This window comes from Lampris incognitus, chromosome 3 (assembly GCF_029633865.1).
Source record: "Lampris incognitus isolate fLamInc1 chromosome 3, fLamInc1.hap2, whole genome shotgun sequence".
Lineage (NCBI taxonomy): Eukaryota > Metazoa > Chordata > Actinopteri > Lampriformes > Lampridae > Lampris > Lampris incognitus.
In genome coordinates this window covers 112060260-112079630 of record NC_079213.1, presented here as the reverse complement: position 1 = coordinate 112079630, position 19371 = coordinate 112060260, and the positions used below count along the sequence as shown (strand labels likewise).

Sequence of the window (19371 nt, the reverse complement as noted above, 5' to 3'; positions counted from 1 at the left end):
GAAATAACCAATAAAATGAGCATTTGCAAAAGTGTTCATGATTTAAATATTTATAGATTTTCTATTGTGTAAAACACACCAGTGAAAGAAAGTTTATTAAGAAGTTGTATTGCATGTAAATCCTCATGGTTGCAGCTTTCATGTCTGTTTTCATTTTATTTGAGCCGGCCTAACATATCCCCTTTAGAGTCCCAAAAATATTATGTAATGACCACAGTTGACTAGACTCGCTAGCCCTTGGCTAACGGGTCGGACCCTTGAGTTGACTGGTTAGCGCAGTCGCCCGTGGTGCGGGCTACCCTGGTTCAGTTCCCGGCTGCAGCGGATTCCCGGCTGCCCCCTGGATTCACTACACTGGTGTTAGAAGTGGGATGGTGAGGCCATTGGAAGCACATGCACCCAGAGGCATGAGGGAGCTGATATGCTGAAGCACAGGGACGCACTTCCTGAAGGAGGGGGTAGTGTAACGACCACGGATGACAATGTAGCGCATTCAGGGGCTGCTGGGAATCCATCACAGCCAGGAATCGAACCTGGATAGCCCGGACCACGGACAACTGCGCTAACCAATCAACTAAAGGGTCCAACGCGTTAGCCAAGGGCTAGCGAGTCAAGTCAACTGTGGTCATTATATAATATTTTTGGGACGCTAAAGGGACCGTGTTAGGCCGGCTCTGGACGCACGTGCTTCCGATGGCCTCACGGTCTCACCGTCCCACCTCTGACACCAATGTAGCGAGTTCAGGAGCAGCCAGGAATCCATCGCAGTTGGGATGTGAACCCGGACAGCCCAAACCACAGGCGACTGCACTAACCAGTCAATTAAAGGGTCTGACCCGTTAGCCAAGGGCTAGCAAGTCTAGTCCTCTGTAGTCATTACAGTTCCAGTCCAAGAAAATGGTAAATGAATACGGCAAACTAAGTTTTTATCAAGGTGTTAACACTCTGCCCGTCTGTCTGTCTGTTAGACTTTCTAAACTACGGATTCTGGAGCTAAGAGAGAACCACCTGAAAACCATGCCAAAGTAAGACAATCCACCGTGTGTGTGTGTGTGTGGGGGGGGGGGGGTTGATGCTGATGTGCTCCACTTCCTGCAGCACAAGGCCTTCAATAATACACAAATGCTCCATGATGTTACCGAGTGTGCGTCTGCTATCCCAGGTGTCAGGCTGGAAACTATATTTATCCCTGGCAAGTGCTAAAGAACACTGATGAAACCTGGTTTAAGTGGACCATGTTGGCCTTAACAGCATTTTAAACGTTTCTTTTTTCAACATTGCTCACGATGTGAACGATATGTGGATGAGTTTATCCCCCGAGTCCCGATTATGTCTCGACAGACTGCCTTTACACTTAATACTGGTGCCTTTTTGTAGACTTATCATAATGATTGTGCAAATAATGATGTTTGCTGCTGCTGCTGCTGCTGCTGATACGACCAGCGGTGACTTTTGTGTTCAGTGTGAAGTCTCTTAGGGGTATACATGTCGAAATCCTTGAACATGCTCTTAGGATTGAGTAATATAATCTTCAGAGCTTTTAGCTTCTGCCTATATTTTCCCTGTCCAGCTTTATTATGGAAAGAGTGCTCGGTCCTGTGTTTTGAACATATAACGTCTTTAGTACTCTGTACCACGATATGGCTATTGTGATTTTAAAAGCCGAAAAATGCTATAAAATAAAAACAAAACAAAATGATCTTATCAGCGGACCACCCTTGGGATTAAAGAAGGGTCAAGTCAATTTTATTTGTATAGTCCAATATCACAAATTACAAATTTGCTTCAGGGGGCTTTACAGCAACACAACATCCTGTCCTTAGACCCTCGCATCTGATAAGGAACAACTCCCTAAAAAAAAACCTTTAACAGGGAGAAAAAAATAGGAAGAAACCTCAGGGAGAGAAACAGAGGAGGATCTCTCCCAAATCCATTGTCCATCTGTTGTCCATTTGAAAAAAATAAAAAAAATAAAAAATAAGTTAAAAAAAAAAGTTTGAACTCAAAAAGATACATGCAAAGAAAGAGCAAGGTAGCAGTGCTCGGGTATAGAAGAACAGGAGAACAGGTGCTGCTGGATGGGCTCAGCTGGGCATGGACATGCACCAAACCCAAAACTCAGGAGCTGTAGTCTCCAAAAGAGTCAAGGTAATCTGTTTTCTGAAACACTGAGTAAAAAGCACGTTTTTGACAACGGCTCCACGATTTAAAAACATGGACTGTTTGCAAACATGACCAGTTTGTATCGGTCAACAAGGGCTGACCCTGAGTAAGGCCTTGTGGGCCAAATACATGTATCTCCATGTCTCTTGGGTCACACCAGGGACACACATCCCACAGTTTGACTACTGTAATGAAAGGATCACTTTGGCCTTCCTTTGGTCCCATAGCCATCACCCACTTTACATGAGGGGAAGACATGCTGAGCCAATTCATCACGTAAACTCAGCATGGCACAAAGTGATCACTGTATGTAAAATAAATGTTATGTTATTTGTCAGTGAATTGCATTCTCTGTCCTCCTGTCCTTTCTTCTTCTCCTCTCCTTTCTTTTACTGTCCTCTGCTCTTTTCACAGGTCCATCCACAGACTGTCCCAGTTGGAGAGGTTGGATCTAGGTAGCAATGAATTCTCTGAACTGGTGAGACTGATCCCTAGACAGACAGACAGATACATGGACAAATAGATACACAGACAGGCAGATACACAGACAGGCAGATAGATGCACAGACAGATAGATACACAGACAGGCATATAGATAAACAGATACACAGACACAGATGCACAGGCTGATAGATACACAGAGAGGAAGACAGATGCACAAACTGGCAGACAGATGCACACACAGCTAGATACACAGATAGGCAGATAGATACACAGACAGATGGACAGATAAATACACAGACAGACGGATAGATAGACAAACGGTGACCGATAGAACAACAGACAGACAGTTGGTACATTACACCCAGCCTTCCTGTCAAGGCTTGACGGCTGATGTCCGTCGGCTCCGTCACATGCGTCCTGTCGGGCTCATGGTTGTACAGTCAGCCAGGACTGTGGCACACCCACTGGAGCAGCGAGTCACTTACGCTGAATTTAATTCAGATCAGGACGTGATCCAAGAGGTTTTTGTGGCGATGAATACATAGAGCCACATTTATGTCCTCCATATCGCGATAGACAGAACTTACTACAAGACAGAAAACGTAGTAGGCTATAAAGAAATCTATCCAGATGAGGAAAAATAGATCAGCATAGCTGTCGTTTGTTTCAGGAAACTGAAATTTTGACTCAGATAAGATGATATAGTAAGAGCATTTTTATGTGTAATGGCGTGAGTAATACATGAACATTTCTGATGTACAATGCATCAAAACTGCAGTGGGTATTGGCCTTTGGTATTAGCATCTATAAAGATGGTTTCAGCTGGGCTAGCTTGTCTACTTCGTTTCTATTTCTTTTTTTTATCAGATATGTAGCAAGAGGACAGGGGGAAAACATGGCAGAGGGAGAAAGAATGGAATGACTAAGGCCATTATTCACTCAGACTGTATTGTTTGTGAGCTAATAGTTTAAAAGCCCAAGTGAACAATACTACATTTGTGGGAGCAAGGCCTTACTACTCATAAAATCTCTGCAAATGAACTGTCTTAAAAAGAAATGTGGGACTGAGACATATTGAATGATCCACCAGAAAATATTTTATGTTGTTACGTTTATTTTTGGATTTATATGTGTTGGCTGGCTGTGTGTTCCTACAGCATGATGTCATCTTCATCGGCATTTAGCTGTTTATTGGTTTGATAGCCATAGAAGTTGGCCATTACTAATTGTAATGCAATGATGATGTAAGTTTTGTCCTGTCAGTGTGTCGTTTTATCTGTCTGTCTTTCTGTCTGTCTCTTAGCCGGAGGTGTTGGAGCAAATTCACAACTTGAAGGAGCTGTGGCTGGATAACAACTCACTACAGTCCATACCAGGGGTAGGAGTACACACACACACACACACACACACACACACACACACACACACACACACACAGACTCACACACATGCACAATCAAACACAGTATCAGTGTTATGCAGGAAAAGCCAAGCTTCTTTGTGGCCCTGCTAATACATGGCTGATATCATGCAAACCCAAACTTTGCATTGTCAGTGGGTCAGTTTGGTCCTAACACTTGATGTACATGGAGGAGATACTGTCAAGTCTCTATTTTGGAAAAAAACTCCAGTGATGCTACAACAATAACCATTCTCTCCACGTACGTTTTCTGACTTGTCTCTCGCTTTCTCTTATCTTTTTTCCCCCCCATCACACTCTCTTTCTCTTCTTGTCTTTTTGTCACCCTTCACTGTCCAGTCAATAGGGAAGCTTCGTCAGTTGCGGTACTTGGACTTGGCTAAGAACCGCATCGAGACGTTGGACACAGACATTTCAGGCTGTGAGGCCTTAGAAGACCTGCTGCTGTCTTCCAACATGCTGCAGCACCTCCCTGACTCTATAGGTAATCACATGACGCACACCAGCATCGACACACACATATGGGTGAGTGCATGCATACATAAATACAGATGCAGTCACACACAAACACAGCTCCCTGACTCCAGAGGTACAATACACACACACAAACACACACACACCGTCATGGAAGTTGGAGCGTTGCTAATGTACCATCCCTAATAAGCTCCCTTACCCTCTTAATTGTGCCCGTTAGCAAGGCATTAAACCTTAACATCTTAACCCCAGCTGAACCCGCTTAATGTTTAACCGGGGATTTTTGTGGCGTTGCAGTGCAGTTACAAGGTGTGAATGTGAGTACAAGTGTGAAACAGGGGCATTGTGAGAGTGTTTAGTCAGCTTTTCTTCTGGTTGTATTACAAATACATATTGATACAAAATAATGTGCGAATTATACACAAAGAGATGCAGTTTGAACTAACTGTATTTGTTGCCACAACAGTAAAAAAGAGAGACCAGTGCAGACTGGGTCACAGCCTTCTGTAAAAACTAGAAGAGTGCACTCAGTAGCATGCAGATCCCCATCAGGCGTCTCCCCCCTTCTCCGGTGCTTGGACTTGGCGACATACCACCCTTTTTTTTTACCTACGGAGAGAAGGGAAAATACGTACTCTGCTGCGACAAAACCAGCTGAGGAGTTAGCACTCAGTTGTGGTACAAAACAGGTTTTTCAAAGGTTTTGAATCACTGCAACCACGAGAGGTCCTTGATCATACTTGATCATAACTGTGCACAAAAATTATAAAGCTGACAGGCCCAGTGGTGTGCAAGATTAGCTGCGGGCAGACACACACACACACACACACACACACACACACACACACACACACACACACACACACACACACACACACACACACATACACAGAGCCAAAAACATAATCCCCTCCAGGCTACCGTCTGGTGAAGATAATGAGTAACAAGTACATATTACCTACAGTCCCGCTGTGCATCTGTACCATTGTTGTATATGTAGTTCCCTCTGAAAATGAGAAGGGAATGGTGTGAACTATGTTATAATCCACAGACATGTGAAGATTTTAGTGTTTCCTCTTCCTGAGTCACCTGACTTTGCCTCATAATGACCACATCAGAAATTCAATCAGTAATAATACCCATTGTGAATGTCCTTTGACTTAAAGCGGTGTGTGTGTGCAGGAATACTGAAGAAGCTGACAACACTGAAGGTAGATGACAACCAGCTTACCTCACTGCCAAACACCATTGGGAGGTAAGAGATACACACGCACACACACACACACACACACACACACACACATCATAGGTATGGATAAGGGGATACTGAGGAAACAATTTTATCAGCCTACAATTTTATGAGTTACATTTGATCACATTTGACTCGAGCCATTGTACAGAGGCTACACAGAGGCTTGACTTTAGTCCCGCCCTCAGTCTGATCAGGTCTCGTCAGCTCACACACCACCAGCTGGTCACTGGCAGGTTTTTATTTTCATCGATCTTTGATTGGTTCTTAGTAATCACAGGTGGGCTGATATTCCCTTGTTTTTTATCACCATTTCCTGTGTTGTTTTGCTCGCTGTTGATTGGTGGGTTCTGTGTGTTGTGTTTGCTGCGTTGCCATGGCATTAGTGCGAAGGCCAAGCATGGGTGAGTAATGTTAGCCTGCCGGATCCAGGGGCATGTTCAGAGATAGACAAACGTTCAACAATGGTAAAAAAAGACTAAATTGTGTGATCTGAAATTACATTAAACATTGCTGTGAAAACCTAGGCCCCTTGTTGGAAGGTTGGGAGGGAGGTGATGGCATTGTAACTGGATTACAGTAATGGACTGAATGGATTACATAAATTACAATAAGTCTAATTGTAGCTCACCTCAATCTTGAATCATAGTGGGAGTTTTATGGTCTTCATGACAAAGTGAGAGGGAAAAGTACACAAGATTTAGGCTATACGGGGCTGGTCATGTTTTTAATAATGAACACTATTCACATATTGGTACGTAAATCGAAATTCACTGGATTTGAAAAAGGGTCATCTTTAAAGATCATTAAAATAAGATTATTTTAGACTGAATGTGAATAATCCAGATAACCGAGTTTCCTTTTAAAGTTGGTGGCAGACGGTTTAAAGTAAAAGTGATCTTGAGATAGAGTTTGAGTAATTCATTGGATTACACTTTCAATTACAGTGTGGAGCTGGTCATCTGTGTTCTGAAAGTAGCCTTCCCAACCCTGCCTACATGTATTACAGTCACAGACACTATCAAACTAAAAGTCATCTCATCGTCTGTGCAAAGAGGCTTTTCTACAGCCGAGATTCAACAACAGATGACAGCTGTCATTCATTATTTGTATCTGAACACTCTGCAACGTTTTGTCTTCCTGAACAAGTCCCTGGTTTTATCCTACTATAAAAGTACTATAGATGCAATAGTAAACCATGCTTTATACATAGTACTGTAGTGGGTACCATTTTTACTCCTTTTTCTGTATAAATTTTACTTAGTATTGATAAATGTGGTCCAATAGTTTTCCCTCTATTTCAAGGGGTCAGTAGTAGAACTGTGTCTGTACTCCTGGATAAACTTCTCCTTGTTTTTAACTGTGCTGCTTAACTTCTATTAACCTTGTAGATGTTACTTTAATTTGATTGGTGGAAGATCCCAAAATTCATTATCTGCATATCAACAGGCTTAACTTTAGATGAGGTACCTTGTCTGTATTTATACTGAGTGCACAGAACAGTAGAACCACCCTTCTAAAGTTGACGTACACACAAAGTGTCTCGGTTGGATTTAAGTGGATTCCGTGGCGGTCGATAAGACATCATAACTCATCTAAAGTCACCTGGCATGTAAGTTATTTCATGAAAAGGGTAGGTCCGATTGTCTGATGCTGGTTTTTTTCCACTCAGGCTAAGTGTATGTTCATTAGACGGCAAGGAAATAGTCGTCTGTAAGTGCTGGAAACCCTAAAGAGATCCTAAGCGATTTTATTTCCATCAGATATTTGTGAAATTAGGAGAACGGATGGTTTCAGTTAGGAACACAAACAATGTTAACACGTCGTCGTAAGAAAACTTCAGAACCAGAACCAATATGACGATTCTCTGATGAAGCAGAAAAAAGTGATTCAGCTTTCATTTTTTTTCCTTTTGGCATATCCATCCCTTTACAAGCATCCCTGCACACTTTTAGTAGGTAAACAGCGTGGCAGCCTCAACATTGATATCTGACCTCTGAAGTGTCACCTTTGACCTTTCTTACATTTCTAAGAAATCCTGCTCTCCTTTTGTTCTCTCCTCTCCTCCCCCTCATGTCCTCTGTACTCCTCCTTTCTCCCGTATGGTGGCCCAGATGGTGCAACCTTCTGGGAATAATAATAGCAGACTAGTGTAATGTTAACAGTGGTGGCACATTAATGTAGCATCCTCGTCTGATTAGCATTAGCCTGCTGTTAGCGTGTTGCTGCGCAAGTGAAGGGCCATCTTGGTGGGTCGGGGGCGCCCTATGGCGGGCTGCCTCGCATACAACAGTGAATTTGAACTCAGTGATCAAAAACAAGAGATTTGTGTAATTAAGATCAACGTTGGCAAATATCGAAGCGGCAAAACCGAGGCTTACGGAGGCGCTAATCCTCAGTCTGGAGAACTAGAACGGTAGATTACAAGGGAAGCAAAGGAGTCTAGCAAGAGAATCCAGTCTGCCTCTCTTCTAACTACATCTTAATGATTATTTCATCAACTGATTGATTAATTTATTGATTGGTTAGTTTCTCATTTGAGTGTTTGTGCCTTTTATGAGTCTTTGTGTATATTCCTTTAACCTTAGTCCATGTATCATGGCTTATAGAATATGTTAGCTTTAAAAAAAAATACTGTTGGTCACCGTTGTTGGAAAAGAAATGGCTCAACTAGAGTATCTCAGAGTATTCCCTGTGTGCTGTGACCCTTAACATTACACAGGAAAACCGCTGCACTGACTAAACATGGCTCTTCCTACAGTTCAGACTCGAATCTCCTGGCGCGTATCCTATCTGCTGGACTTTGTGGTACCTATTAAATACAACAGTATATCTTCTCTGTTCCAGTGCTTGTTATACATGACAAAGCCATACATTATTTTACAGTTTGTTGATGGTACAGACAGCTGAATCATGGCAGTTAAGTGAAAGTAGATTAACATGGATTTAAAGATGCGTGATTAAACCGGAGGTTAGTCCTCACTGTTGGAGTATGTTGATAAGGTTTACAGATTGATGACAAGTGGCAAATGTTTTGTTTTTTTGTCCTGACGTACTTTTCACCAGTCCTCTCCCAAAAAAAATGTCCGTCTCTTGGCTCTGCTGATGTTGAAAGGGCGTAGTTGAGGAAGTTGGGGGTCGACAGAGGTCCAGTATTTCAGAGAACGGTTTTTGACTTGGCTGCCTCTCAAACTGAGTTTTTTGTTGCCTGCTTCTGGATGACACATTTTCTTTGTGTGTGTCGTTTTTCTTTTCTGTCCTGTTTCTGTGGTGTTTCTTAAAAAAAAAAAAAAGGATTTTGATCCCAGTGTTGACTCCATGAGCAGTGAAAATCTGTGCAGTGACGACTTACCTTAACTGCCTTATCCTTCTCTTAACCCCCAACACCCAACCTATAACTCCCCCTAAGTCAGACAACCCCACCCCACCTCACAGTTTTATGATGAGTTATTTCATTTTATGAAATTAGAAACATTACAAGGTTACAGTTGAGATATAGGGGCTTAAAGATGTATTTTTTCCCTGTCTCTCTCATTGTCACACTCTCCTCCACTTTCTCTGTCTGTCTCTCGCTCTCTCTCCGTCTCTCTCTCTCTGTCTCTCCCTGTGTGTGTGTGTGTGTGTGTGTGTGTGTGTGTGTGTGTGTGTGTGTGTGTGTGTGTGTGTGTGTGTGTGTGTGTGTGTGTGTGTGTGCCTGTCTCAGTCTGTCCCTATTGGAGGAGCTGGACTGTAGCTGTAATGAGTTGGAGTCATTGCCTCCCACCATTGGCTACCTGCACAGCCTGAGGACATTTGCTGCCGATGAGAACTTCCTCACAGAGCTACCACGGGAGGTAGGGGGATGAACACGCACACAGGCATTTACCCCAATATGACGGGGTACCCCAATATGACGACCCCAACGTTGATCTTACCTATGCACACACACATACACCTGAACACCTAAAAGTACACATGCACGCAGACTCAAAAACATATTCAAAGACACACACACACACGTATGTATGTGTGTGTGTGTGTGTGTGTGTGTGTGTGTATATATATATATTAGCAACTGATGAGTGTGTGATGCACGAAACAGGCCTGTACTGCTGTGCAATGCTTTAAAACTTTTTTCCTGTATCTGTGTTGATATATATATGCGCTTGCACACTCACTCACCACTGTTCTACACATATATATCCTGGGGATCTTTTTCATTATTAGACAATTAATGTACACTGATAAACCAAAATATTATGACCACATGCCTAATATGCTGTTGGTCCTCCATGTGCTGCCAAAACAGCACCGACCTGCTGAGGCATGGACTCTACAAGACCCCTGAAGGTGTCCTGTGGTATCTGGCACCAAAACATTTGCAGTGGATCCTTCAACTCCTGTAAGTTGCAAGGTGGAGCCGCTGTGGATTGGACTTGTCAGTTCAGCACATCCCACAGATGTTCAATCGGATTGAGAGCTGGAGAATTTGGAGGCCAGGCCAGCACTTTGAACACCTCATCATGTTCCTTAAACCATTCCCAAACAGTGTGTGGCAGGGTGTATTATCCAGCTGAAAGAGGCCATTGCCATCAGGGAATACCATTGCCATGAAGGGGTGTACCTGGTCTGCAACAATGTTCTGATAGGTGGCACGTGTCAAATTGATGTCCACATGAATGGCCAGACCCAGGGTTTCCCTGCAGAACAATCCCCAGAGCATCACGCTCCCTCCACTGGCTTGTCATCTTCCCCACAGTGCATCCTGGTGCCATCACCTCCCCAGGTAAATGGCGCACACGTACACGGCCGTCCACGTGATCCAAAAGAAAATGGGACTCGTCGGACCAGGTGACCTTCTTCCACTGCTCCGAGGTCCAGTTCCAGTGCTCATGTGCCCATTGTAGGTGCTTTCGATGGTGGACAGGGGTCATCATGGGCACTCTGACCGGTCTGCGGCTATGCAGCCCCATATACAGCAGGGTGTGATGCACTGTGTTGTGACACATTCCTCCCATAAACATCATTCAAATTTTCTGTGACTTGTACCACAGTAGACCTTCTCTCGGGTCAGACCAGATGGAATAGCCTTCATTGCCCTCACACATCGATGAGCCTTGGGCACCAGACCCTGTTGCCGGTTTGTGTTTTGTCCCTCCTAGGACCAATGTCGGTAGGTACTCGCCACTGCTGACCGTGAGCACCCCACAAGCCTTGCCGTTTCAGAGATGCTCTGACCCACTCGTGTGGCCATCACAATTTGGCCCTTGTCAAAGTTGCGCAGGTCTTTACTCCTGCCCATTTCTCCTGCATCCAACACATTGGCTATGAGGACTGATTGTTCACTTACCATCTAATCTACCCGGACCTTGACATGTGCCCTTGTTTGGAGATGATCTACGTTATTCGGTTCACTTGTGAGTGGTCATAATGTTATGGCTGATAAGTGTATTTATGTGTGTGAGCATACATGTGGGTGGGTGTGTTTCTGTGTCTGTGTGTTTGTGTCTGTGTATGTACAGCTGTATGTACATATGTGTGTGCATGCCTGTTTAATTTTGTATATACACTACCGTTCAAAAGTTTGGGATCACCCAAACAATTTTGTGTTTTCCATGAAAAGTCACACTTATTCACCACCATATGTTGTGAAATGAATAGAAAATAGAGTCAAGACATTGACAAGGTTAGAAATAATGATTTGTATTTGAAATAAGATTTTTTTTACATCAAACTTTGCTTTCGTCAAAGAATCCTCCATTTGCAGCAATTACAGCATTGCAGACCTTTGGCATTCTAGCTGTTAATTTGTTGAGGTAATCTGGAGAAATTGCACCCCACGCTTCCAGAAGCAGCTCCCACAAGTTGGATTGGTTGGATGGGCACTTCTTGCGTACCATACGGTCAAGCTGCTCCCACAACAGCTCAATGGGGTTCAGATCTGGTGACTGCGCTGGCCACTCCATTACCGATAGAATACCAGCTGCCTGCTTCTGCTCTAAATAGTTCTTGCACAATTTGGAGGTGTGTTTAGGGTCATTGTCCTGTTGTAGGATGAAATTGGCTCCAATCAAGCGCTGTCCACTGGGTATGGCATGGCGTTGCAAAATGGAGTGATAGCCTTCCTTATTCAGAATCCCTTTTACCCTGTACAAATCTCCCACCTTACCAGCACCAAAGCAACCCCAGACCATCACATTACCTCCACCATGCTTAACAGATGGCGTCAGGCATTCTTCCAGCATCTTTTCATTTGTTCTGCGTCTCACAAACGTTCTTCTTTGTGATCCAAACACCTCAAACTTGGATTCATCCGTCCACAACACTTTTTTCCAGTCTTCCTCTGTCCAATGTCTGTGTTCTTTTGCCCATCTTAATCTTTTTCTTTTATTGGTCAGTCTCAGATATGGCTTTTTCTTTGCCACTCTGCCCTGAAGCCCAGAATCCCGCAGCCGCCTCTTCACTGTAGATGTTGACACTGGTGTTTTGCGGGTACTATTTAATGAAGATGCCAGTTGGGGACCTGTGAGGCGTCTGTTTCTCAAACTAGAGACTCTAATGTACTTATCTTCTTGCTCAGTTGTGCAACGCGGCCTCCCACTTCTTTTTCTACTCTGGTTAGAGCCTGTTTGTGCTGTCCTCTGAAGGGAGTAGTACACACCGGTGTAGGAAATCTTCAATTTCTTAGCAATTTCTCGCATGGAATAGCCTTCATTTCTAAGAACAAGAATAGACTGTCGAGTTTCAGATGAAAGTTCTCTTTTTCTGGCCATTTTGAGCGTTTAATTGACCCCACAAATGTGATGCTCCAGAAACTCAATCTGCTCAAAGGAAGGTCAGTTTTGTAGCTTCTGTAACGAGCTAAACTGTTTTCAGATGTGTGAACATGATTGCACAAGGGTTTTCTAATCATCAATTAGCCTTCTGAGCCAATGAGCAAACACATTGTACCATTAGAACACTGGAGTGATAGTTGCTTGAAATGGGCCTCTATACACCTATGTAGATATTGCACCAAAAACCAGACATTTGCAGCTAGAATAGTCATTTACCACATTAGCAATGTATAGAGTGTATTTCTTTAAAGTTAAGACTAGTTTAAAGTTATCTTCATTGAAAAGTACAGTGCTTTTCCTTCAAAAATATGGACATTTCAATGTGATCCCAAACTTTTGAACGGTAGTGTACACACATGCATGTTTCTGTGTGTGTGAGAGAGAGAGAGAGAGAGAGAGAGAGAGAGAGAGAGAGAGAGAGAGAGAGAGAGAGAGAGAGCTTTTCGATCCATCTTGGGGGAGAGGTCCCTCCTCTGTTGTTCTCCCTGAGATTTCTTCCTATTTTTTGTCCCTGTTGAAGGGTTTTTTTTTTTTTAGGGAGTTGTTCCTTATCCGATGTGAGGGTCTAGGGACAGGATGTTGTGTTGCTGAAAAGCCCCCTGAGGCAAATTTGCAATTTGTGATATTGGGCTATACAAACAAAATTGACTTGACTTGACATGACTTATGCGTGTGTGTTTGTGTTTCAGATTGGAAACTGTAGGAATGTGACAGTGATGTCACTGCGTTCTAACAAACTGGAGTTCCTGCCTGATGAAATCGGACAGATGACCAAACTACGAGTCCTTAACCTGAGTGACAACAGGTACCAAGAAGGGAAATTGTCAGGGATTTTTTTTTTCTTGTGATGGTCAGATCGTACATAATAAAACATACATGTTACTCTCAAGTGTCAATCGTTGATCTTGTAAATTTCAAATTCCAGTTCAGAAGAGTGTAATTTCTGTGTCATGTGGTCATTGGCGCCATATACGAGTGCTCAGAAAGCCAGAAATCCAGTCAAAGTGAAGCAGCGTTGCCAGTGATGTCTCAGGGATGTTTTATGCGAGTCATAGAAACATGACTGAACCTGGACTTAAACCGTTGACGTCGTGGTATCTGGTGGTAACAGTTTTTCAAGCTTGTCCTGCCGTTTGTCCTACAACAACTTCACTGTTTTTTCAAGCATGCTGATACCTTTCATACCCGCCGACTTCTTCCAGTCTTTGCTGGTAAACATGTAAAAGACTATGCATGGGAAAAACCTTCCCCAACTGCAACCCATTTAAAGTGAGCAAGTATATAAACAATCATGATTTGAATACTCATGGATTAGCTACCATCTTAAATGTTCTAGTTATAGACAATATTAAGCATATTTGTTTGCATGTAACTCTGGGATTATAACTTGGCGTGCGGTGTATATTTTGATCTATACTGGGATAAAAAGATGTTGAACATTGGGATAAAATGCCAACAGCACCCTTCTAACATTGGATACACATGCAAACACACAAAAACATGTGCACAAAAAAAAAAGCACTCCATCAGTGACCCTTTTAGTCCTGTAACGCTGTTCTGATGGCGTGATGCTACCATGGAAATGGGCAAGTGTGTTGCCATGGTAACATGCTCTGCAGGCTGTTTCTGTACGTGGGTGGAAGAAATGTTTCTCTCTATAGCTTTCTTTCTCTTTAATACCCCCCCCCCATATCTGTTTCTCAGGTTAAAGAATCTACCGTTTACCTTTACCAAGCTAAAGGACCTGGCAGCTCTGTGGCTCTCTGACAATCAGGTACTCTCCTCTCCTCCACCGCCACTCAAAACTCACACCAGCGCCCAACAGGGATACACGAAACTGTCAAGATGTCCATCTGAATGCCTAATGCAGAATCTCCATTTGTGGCATGTATGCAGAAAGGCTTCCTGGGAAAAAGAGTCTTCAAGTCATAATGGAGCTCAGTGAACAGTCACTTAAACATGCTGCTCCCTCATAAAGCCCTGTTTTAATCTGTTTCTTACACATCTGTGTAACTCACCTGTGCATGTGTGTATGTGGATTTGTGTGCGTGTGTTTGTGTGTTCAGTCCAAGGCGTTGATCCCTCTGCAGACAGAGGCCCATCCTGAAACCAAGCAAAGGGTTCTGACCAACTACATGTTTCCCCAGCAACCACGACATGACGAGGGTACAAACTTCATACATGTTTGTGTGTTAGCGAGTGTGTGCGTGATTGTTCTCATATAAAGATGTATGGCTTGGACACAAGGAGGTCTGAGAAACATCAGAGCGCCTCTGTTTGTGTGTGAGCTTGTGTGTTTGACTTACGGCATGCTCTGTGTCACACTCTTGGTTTATTAACTGAACTTTTATATGCAGTTACATCTGCATCTTTGACTATTTTCATAGTCGTAGTTATTGGTTTGAATGTCTGTTTGAATAATCGTGTGTGTGTGTGTGTGTGTATACAGATTACCAGTCAGACAGTGACAGTTTTAATCCTACTCTGTGGGAGGAACAGAGGCAGCAGAGGATGACTGTGGCCTTTGACTTTGAGGACAAGAAAGAAGAGGAGGACAACTCTGGGAAAGTTAAGGTCAGCCCTCTTCTTCCTCTCTCCCTCAATATTCCCTGAGCTCGGTGTGTCAGAAGCATTTAAAACAATATGGGGCGGTAAAGATATAAATGGAGTATTGTTCAATGCTTTTTGTAGTCTGGAGACTTTTTTTATCAGCAGAGACATGGAGACATTATTAGAGGCTGCCTACCAACAGTGTAAAGAAGTGGTTTTGTGGCATCCGGGTGGCGTAGCAGTCTATTGCATTGCCTACCAGCACGGGGATCGCCGGTTCTAATCCCCGTGTTACCTCCGGCTTTTTTGGCCGTCCTTACAGACACAATTGGCCGTGTCTGCGGGTGGGAAGCCAGATGTGGGTATGTGTGCTGGTTGCTGAACTAGCACCTCCTCTGGTCGGTCGGGGTGCCTATTCAGGGGGGAGGGGGAACTGGGGGGAAAAGCGTGATCCTCCCACGCGCTACGTCCTCCTGGCGAAACTCCTCACTGTCAGGTGAAAAGAAGCGGCTGGCGACTCCACATGTATCGGAGGAGACATGGTAGTCTGCAGCCCTCCCCGGATCGTCAGAGGGGGTGGAGCAGCGACCGGGACGGCTCGGAAGAGTGGGGTAATTGGCCAAGTACAATTGAGGAGAAAAAGAGAGGAAAAAAGCCAACAATTAAAAAAGTGTTTTTGATAAATTTGAGACAAAACTAACAAATTATAAACAACCATTTGGTAGATCAGGGTCAGAAGTTCAGATTGTCTCCAGCTAAGACTTGGTAAAAATTTCATTTACATTTACAAAGTGAGGCATGCATTTGTGTGGCTTAAATCAGTATTCCTACCATGTGCTGTCTTACTCACTATGTGTGTCTGCTGCTGTGTGTCTCAATATCTGTGTGTGTGTGTGTGTGTGTGTGTGTGTGTGTGTGTGTGTGTGTGTGTGTGTGTGTTTGTGTGCGCGTGTGTGTGTGTGTGCGCGCGTGTGTGTGTGTAGGTGGAGATTAACCTGAAGCGCTACCCAACACCCTATCCTGAGGACCTGAAGAATATGGTGAAGTCCGTGCAAAGCCTTGTGGGTAAGAGTGTGCATGGCAGCCATGGGCACCAGCATCAGCTAAGCACGGGCACTGCCACCTCGGCGGGAACCAACATGGAGCACACACATCTCAGCAAGGAACCGTATGAGCCACCGTGGCCGCTGCCTCCTAAAGAGGTAAGACGTACAGAAACTACTAAAAATAACACTGAACACATTCAGATGTACACATGGAGACACGTGCACACACAAACATAAAGACATACAGCATGTCAACGCATAACTTAAAGGAAAAAAACCTGCAACAAAGCCGCTACAGAGATTCTCCATTTCATGCCATTGTATTGCTTATGTCCATCAGATTAAGGGTACATCAATAGATGATTTGAGCTTGTCCATGTTTGTTTGTGTTTGTGCACGCATGTGTGTTTGTATGTTCGCGTTTGTGTGTACTCCAGGTGACAGACAGAGAGATGCAGGACTTCTCTCAGACCCAGCTGATGGATCAGGGATCAATCCATAACTCCGGCATTGACATTCCCAAGAGGAAGGACAAAGAAGAGCTGACGGAGAGCTCTGAGGTAAGTGTGAGGTACTCACACATACAAATGCATACAGACACACACACACACACACATATATATATATATATATAATCCAGTGAGTCAAGTAAACTCTTGGAGACAGTACAAGCCTGTTTCATGCCATAAGCAATCATCAGCTGTCTATATATATATATATATATATATATATATAGCACAGAGAGCAGAAACACCATCTTGTACTTAAATGATCAGATCTACCTTCACTGACATAGCACACTGTGGCAAATGTGCGCCACAGCCAAGGCCCTCCAGGTCAGAGACACAGACAAGGCCCTCCAGGTCAGAGACACAGACAAGGCTCTCCAGGTCAGAGACACAGACAAGGCCCTCCAGGTCAGAGACACAGACAAGGCCCTCCAGGTCAGAGACACAGACAGTGATCCTAGTCTGGGGCTCAACAGCTGATTTATTTATGTGAAGACATAGAAAACACCGGAGATTTAAAACACTTAAAACTACAGATCTGCATCGCTGCAGTTCTGCCCTCTCCCACTCTGTGGTGTTTCTGTTTGGGGTGCAGCCATGTTTTTACCCGTCTGGAATGAGGTAGGAACGCTCACTCCACCACACACACTACATGATGAAGGGATTTTAGAATTACTGTTAACGATTTTTTTAACCGTTTTTTGTAAGTACATACAAAATCCTAAATTAGAGTACAGTTTGGGTTTTTTTGCATCCCCCCCCTTTCTCCCCAATTGTACTTGGCCAATTACCCCGCTCTTCCAAGCCATCCCAGTCGCTGCTCCACCCCCTGTGCCGATCCAGGGAGGGCTGCAGACTACCACATGCCTCCTCTGATACATGTGGAGTCGCCAGCTGCTTCTTTTCACCTGACAGTGAGGAGTTTCACCAGGGGAATGTAGCATGTGGGAGGATCACGCTGTTCCCTCCAGTTCCCCCTCCAACCAGAGGAGGCGCTAGTGCAGTGACCAGGACACATACCTACATCTGGCTTCCCACATCTGGCTTCCCACCCTGCAGACACGGCCAATTGTGTCTGTAGGGACACCTGACCAAGCCGGAGGTAACACAGGAATTCGAGCCGGGATCCCCGTGTTAGTAGGCAATGGAATAGACCGCCCTGCCACCTGGATGCCCTAGAGTACAGTTTTTAACTATTTTTCCATAATACGCATGTCCGTCATCTTCCACCGTAGAAGACAAATATGCATTGTCTTCTGACGATGGAAGACTTCGTTGGTCGTCTTGGTTAATGCTAGATTAATGAGTAAAAAAGTATTAAAAGATGTGCTTTTTGGGAAGGTGTATATCCCTGTTTTTGAGAGGAGCTGGTAATTATCGCTGTAGACAATCCAGCAGTTTAGCTAAGCTAGCTCAAACTAACTGTTCCACGTACCTTCAAACTACACACACAGACATAAGGCACCCAGTAGTTCATCTGACTCTGTGTAAGTAAAAACCCCGGACACTGAACTATCATGTTCACCTCAATATGGTGCTATGAAGTTTTGACCTGACCTCTGCCTCTCCTCAGCTGTCCGTGGACATTTTTTTCTCCTTGTTTCTATATGATGGAGGTGAATTGGCTCTTTGAGGATAAATGTCAGACGGACGTGAATGTCTCTGTGTCCCTCTCCTCAGGACTCTATGGGTGGTTCTCCGAATGACATACGTATCTCTGACATGAGGCCAACCCTTGTGGAGCCACCCATGTATAAACCAAAGGTGGTGCTACTCGGCAAGGATAAGAAAGGTAGGCGGCACTCACAAACACATCCACATACACGCACAACATTTTTCAAACTTGGGTTTAACTTCCACACAAGTTAAAGCAAACATAAGTCATAGCCGTTTCTTTTCAACCATCATCTATCTAGGAAGCTTTAAGTGCATGCTTGCTCTTTATTAGCACCAACCTGCTATTTATTCATACGTTTGCTTTCTTTCACATTCATTCACGTAGTATTTTTGCAGTGTTTACTGCTAATCAACAGTAATAGACATTAATAACCAGAATTTTCCAAGCCCAGATTTAAACCAGTAACCCACTGCTCACATGCAATACAGTCAATATGTAAAAACATATACATATACGTATATGTATACATAAAGTATACATGCCGAGTCCAATACAAGTACAGTCTCCTAACAGAGGGGTTATACACACACACATACACACACACACACTAGCATGAGTGTGAGCAGAAAAGCATGTTGGGACGAAGAGATACACACACGTGCACACATCCACAAAGTACGTTAATGCGCTATGATGAAAAGTGCTTGGGGGCTGTTGTAATACTGTCCATTAATTAGTCATGGTAGAGAGCCTATTAATTTCAGCACACTAAAGCAAGAGAGAAGGAACACTAAAGACCTCTGTAACCAGTAGATTCCAGTCTGATGTGTTCTACTCAGCACATGGACTACTGATTTCCCACTGTTTCTCTTAAAGCCCCTTTTTCTCTTAAACTCAATTCACCTTTAATATTACCTCTATTCTGGGAACCACTCTATCAGGCCTAAATTCCATATTCTGGCCATGCGTTGGTCATTGCAGTGGACTGAGCACATGGTTGGAAGACACAATATGGGCTGAATGGCACGACGACAATGGCGACTGATGACATTCATGATGTGGTGGTATATATTAGATAGATGG

At 43.8% G+C, this 19371-nt stretch overlaps 1 protein-coding gene across 1 annotated transcript in view; it reads left to right on the top strand.

The window, feature by feature from the left end:
* lrrc7 (leucine rich repeat containing 7) overlaps positions 1–19371 on the top strand; it is a 58456-nt gene that overhangs the window by 14859 nt on the left and 24226 nt on the right. The window contains exons 7-20 of the mRNA XM_056276929.1: positions 969–1025; positions 2578–2641; positions 3911–3985; positions 4367–4511; positions 5684–5756; positions 6137–6154; positions 9454–9583; positions 13255–13370; positions 14270–14339; positions 14632–14731; positions 15015–15139; positions 16099–16317; positions 16599–16721; positions 18351–18462. Coding sequence (XP_056132904.1) covers positions 969–1025; positions 2578–2641; positions 3911–3985; positions 4367–4511; positions 5684–5756; positions 6137–6154; positions 9454–9583; positions 13255–13370; positions 14270–14339; positions 14632–14731; positions 15015–15139; positions 16099–16317; positions 16599–16721; positions 18351–18462 — 1427 coding nt within the window. The remainder of the gene's footprint in view (positions 1–968; positions 1026–2577; positions 2642–3910; positions 3986–4366; positions 4512–5683; positions 5757–6136; positions 6155–9453; positions 9584–13254; positions 13371–14269; positions 14340–14631; positions 14732–15014; positions 15140–16098; positions 16318–16598; positions 16722–18350; positions 18463–19371) is intronic.